The sequence below is a fragment of the Physcomitrium patens genome, chromosome 3, assembly GCF_059467195.1.
Source record: "Physcomitrium patens ecotype Gransden chromosome 3, ASM5946719v1, whole genome shotgun sequence".
Classification (NCBI taxonomy): Eukaryota; Viridiplantae; Streptophyta; class Bryopsida; order Funariales; family Funariaceae; genus Physcomitrium; species Physcomitrium patens.
In genome coordinates, this window is record NC_143412.1 from 5614122 (window position 1) to 5618668 (window position 4547).

General features: G+C 38.7%; 1 protein-coding gene across 1 annotated transcript; it reads right to left on the reverse strand.

The window, feature by feature from the left end:
* Positions 1-2134: 2134 nt before the first annotated feature.
* LOC112279330 (mitochondrial phosphate carrier protein 2, mitochondrial) lies at positions 2135-4290 on the reverse strand. Its single transcript, XM_024513676.3, has one exon. It carries the CDS (start codon positions 3641-3643, stop codon positions 2474-2476), a length of 1170 nt encoding a protein of 389 aa, XP_024369444.1. The 5' UTR covers positions 3644-4290; the 3' UTR covers positions 2135-2473.
* Between the last annotated feature and the right edge of the window lie 257 nt (positions 4291-4547).

Genomic DNA, 4547 nt, shown 5'->3' on the forward strand with positions numbered 1-4547 from the left:
CTTGTCAACAATTGCTAGTTGGTTTGCAAGAGCCTTTACCTTATTGACATGAGCCATGAAGTCTTCACCTTCTTCCTTCTTGCAAGTAAAGAACTTCCTCTTCTTATAGATGATGTTTGATAAGTTTTTGCTCTCATAGATGTTGCAAAGAGTCTTCCATGCTTTCGCTTGTCATTTACAAGAGATAATGTGGGAGAAGTTGGCTTCATCCACATTGGTTGCAATCAATCCAAAAGCCTTCTTCTTACGACATTTGAACTCCTTCTATTCCTTCATATCAGCATCTTTGCTTAGAGCCTCTTCACTTTCATCTACAATATTCCAAAGATCCAAAGACGCCAACAAAAGCTCCATTTTTACCTTCCAATGGTAGAAATTGTCACCTCTAAACTTCTCAATAACTCTCAATCCTTCACCTTCACTTGAAGCCATGTCTAAGAAAGAGTTGTATCAAAAAAAAGATTGTAAGAAGAAGTCGTAATGCTCTCAAAAATCAGCAAGAAGGTTATGAGTGGGCTCATAAAATCAGCAATAGGATATGAGTGGACTCATAACCTATTGAAGAAATAGAACTTTGAAGTCACAATACATAGCATTAGCAAGATTGCATATAAAGAGAGAGTATAGTATAAGATGTCTCTCACTTCCAACACCCAATACTTATAGATTGTAGTTGTTGTCCTACAAGATAACTTCCACTCTTTGACTTTTATGCACATGATCTTAGGTTCTAAGGTCTTTAGGCATCTAACGTACCTCAAGGATATTCTATGATTCTTTGGCATCTTATTAACCATAAGGGCATTCTATGCCAAATATTAATTACTCTTACCTAGTCTTTGGATATTTCTTAGTTCATACTTTATCTTCTTGACTTTGACTCTTGGTCCTTGACCTTGTCCTATATCCATAGGATGCCCTTTCCATACTCCAAGAGTCAATCTTTTGACCATTAGCAACTTACCTAAGATAATACCTTTTACTACATAACTTATTCTATTTTTATTTACTTAATTCAACAAATATGCATTAATGCTACTAATGACTCAATTAATTAAGTATTTTACCCTAAACACTTGCTATGATATCATTGTGGTACTCTATTTGTAGTCAATAGAAGAATTTAGCAACCTTATTAGATAACTTAAGTTCCAAACTATTGGCATTAAGTCATTCAAATTCATCTTAAGATTTAAAATATTTTTAAGGCACCTATATTACTATATTAATGCTATAAAGCTATAAAAATAAAATAAAATAGATTTAATTAATGGATCTATTTAAGCACTCAAACAAACAAGTAATACCTTCAAATTAAATACCTAGAGAAATTGAAGTGATCAGAATGATTTCTATAGACAATAATTTTTCTTAAATTTATTTTAAATAATATATGAGCTTGAAAAAAATTAAAATAGAAGAAATCTTCCTAAAAATAGGCCAAAGAATCTTTAGAGTTTTCATCTATTATGTTTTAATAGTAGATGTTTTTGTTTTTATTTCTTAATAAAAGATAAATCTATAATTTATATAAAAAAACTTTGGTAATAAATTATATAATTTATATAAATTTATATTTAAAGTTACCTTATCTTTAAAAATAAATACATTTTATTTTAAATAATTATATAGGTATATAAAAATGTATGTAATTTTTAATTCAATTTTTTTATTTTACCATTTTTCATAATTCAAAATTTGTGATTATAATTTTAAATGTTTTCAAATTTTATAACTTCTTTTAGTTTAAAAAAAATAAAATAAAAGTTATTGTGTATTTTGATGTTTGGTACTTATTATGGTTTGATAATAATATATCTTCTTCTTCTTCTTCTTCTTCATTAAGCATCATTTTAAAGTTTTTTTTTAAAGAAATTATTATATTGATAAGTCAAATTTTAATAAACATCTGTTTCAATTTAAGAAAATATAGGAAAAATAAAAATCCATTTATTTAATTTATTAATATTACAAAAAACATGAAGTAGTAGTTAGTATATGCTTGCATTAAGTAGTAACTGCATATAAAAATGGAATGGTATTATAAATAATACAATTTGTGTTTTTTATTTAGCACATATATAGTCTTATTTTTTGTTGCACAAAAAACATTAAAATTAGACTTATCTATGAATGTATTGAAGGATTTGATATATTGAGTGAATAAAAGATGAAGATATTGCAGTTAGTACTTACAGATAAAATGTGTTGAATCTTCCAATTGTCCTGTAAACTTGACCACGGTTGTTTAATCTAGATTCTGCTACAGACTGTTTACAGCTCTCCAGGAGTTCGAGAGGATTGTCGCTGCTTATGCTAAACTGAAGTGAAATTTGCAAGTGAAAGAAGAAATGCCACTGGTAGCGAATCACTCATGCGGTGAAGCAAAAAATCAAAGGAAGGAAGCTAAGAATTGAGTTACCTATCGTATCTAAAAAGAGAGAAATTCGGCATTGTTACGAGGACGTTATGGTCAGTGTTCAACGCGGGCCTCGGTGTCGTTGTCGCCGCTGCTGCCGCTGGTGGGAAAACCCACAAACACTTTGAAGGAGTCGTAAATGCCCCATTGAGCGCCAGTTAGGGTGCCGATCATGAATATACGAAGCGGCAAGCCTCGCGTCAGCAGCGCTGTGACACCCATCTCTTGCACGGCTTGCGAAACCGTGGCGCCCTTGGCGTTGTTGAGGAAGGAAACTAGATTGTCTGCTGGGTGGGAGATGATGGCGCATGCGATCCCAGCGATATATCCCGCGGTGAAGCTCACCCCGAGCTGCGTCTGCTTGGAACACTCCGACTTAGGCACCGGCACTAAGTGTGTGTACAGGGCCTCCACTGTGCTCTCGAACGTCGCAAATTTCATCATGGTGTAAGGGATCTGCCGCCCCCACAGCGGCACCAAACCCTTGTACAGCCCGGCGAATCCATCTGACGCAATTAGCTTAGGCAGCCCGTCCGATAGCCCTCTCGCGAACCCAGGCTGCGTCTGCACCCTTACCTTTACAGCCTCAAATGGACATAACCCCAAATCCGCTAGGAACTCTGCACTAAACGAAGCGCCGAGAAACACGGCGGTCTTATACCTGGTGGCGTTCTCAGTCCCGACCGCATCGGAGTACTGCTTCTTGAAGTATTCGTAAAATCCATACTTACCCGCGCCCTGAATACAATAGCCCACGAATGTTGGCGCCCACCCGCGCCAGAGCCCGCGCACGCCCTCCTCCCTGACTACCAGCTGGAATCCTCCGAGGACACCAGTGTACTTCTTTGGTGCAATTTGCATGTTGCATTTCACAACGTCAATGGGGGTGACGGCCGTGTGCGTCAATCCACAACAGAGCAGGCCACCTAGTCCGCACGCTAGAAAATACTCCATGGAATACATCTGAATCCTGTTGCTCTCGTCACCGGATGGGATAGTGATGGTTGGAGAGGCTGGCGACGGTGGCCCTGCGGTTCTAATTGGCAGCAATTTTGGCAAGAGGTATGGTGAACTTGTACCTGGTCTGCTTGAATGTTGTGCGAAGACACCGGTGTTATTTGTAGCGGCTACACAAGAATTCTGAGGTTGGAAGACGGCCCTCGAGGTATAGAGATAGTCTGGGAAAAGCGACCTTCTTCCAGTTGTGTCCATGGCTGGCTCCATCGCTGCCACTATCACGACACCACTTCCAGCTAGTGTAGGCTAAAGGGTTGTGATCTAACGTTGACAATAGAATTAGATTTTGAAGCTCGATCGCAACCTAAGCTGACGAGAGAAAATGACACGAATACATGTATGAGGGGACTTTTTCCAAAAAAGAAGATGAGACTTAGAAGGATCAAATTTGCAGTGCAGCTGCACCACACTGTCGTAATGCCTGCAAACAACCTACTGAAGAGATGACGAAACATCACACTATGGAGACAAGAAAAAAGGATCTAGTCTCTAGCTTATAGGTGCAAGCTCGGACTCTTCTTTGTAGGCTGCTCACAGACAATCTCAATACAATTTTTCTGACCTCTAGCCAGATGCACAGCAGAGCTGTGCTGAATTGGAAGAAGGCAGTCACAACTGATCGGAATCAATGGTAAAAATTCCTGATCCTCACAATACTGTGACAAATCAGCAGCAGAAGATTTTGATTCTGCTCGGTAGCAAATTGTCAGCATGCTCTGCATCTGCGACAAAGAACCTAATTCATTCGACAAAATGGACCGGGAACACGCAAGCTCATAACCTCCACGTGTAAGTACAAGAACAGACTGCGGGTGCGAAATTCGAGATCCTCAATCAGAAGATTCAATTGCCGAACGTCAAGGACTACAAACAGTCTTAGATGCTTATTTATTATTTCCAATTCAAGCAGCTCAAGGGTGTCTTGCGCATCGTCCCGGAACGACAACAAGCGCTAGGCAAACGACAGGAGAGCCAATACAATGGCTCCACTTGTGGGCAATAATTAATGTCGTAGATGGCATGCATTGAGGGGAAAGGCGAAGCTGGTGGGGTGTGGAACGACAAGTGGCTCTCAGCGTACACGACCTCTGCTCCACCGTGCACTCTGTCT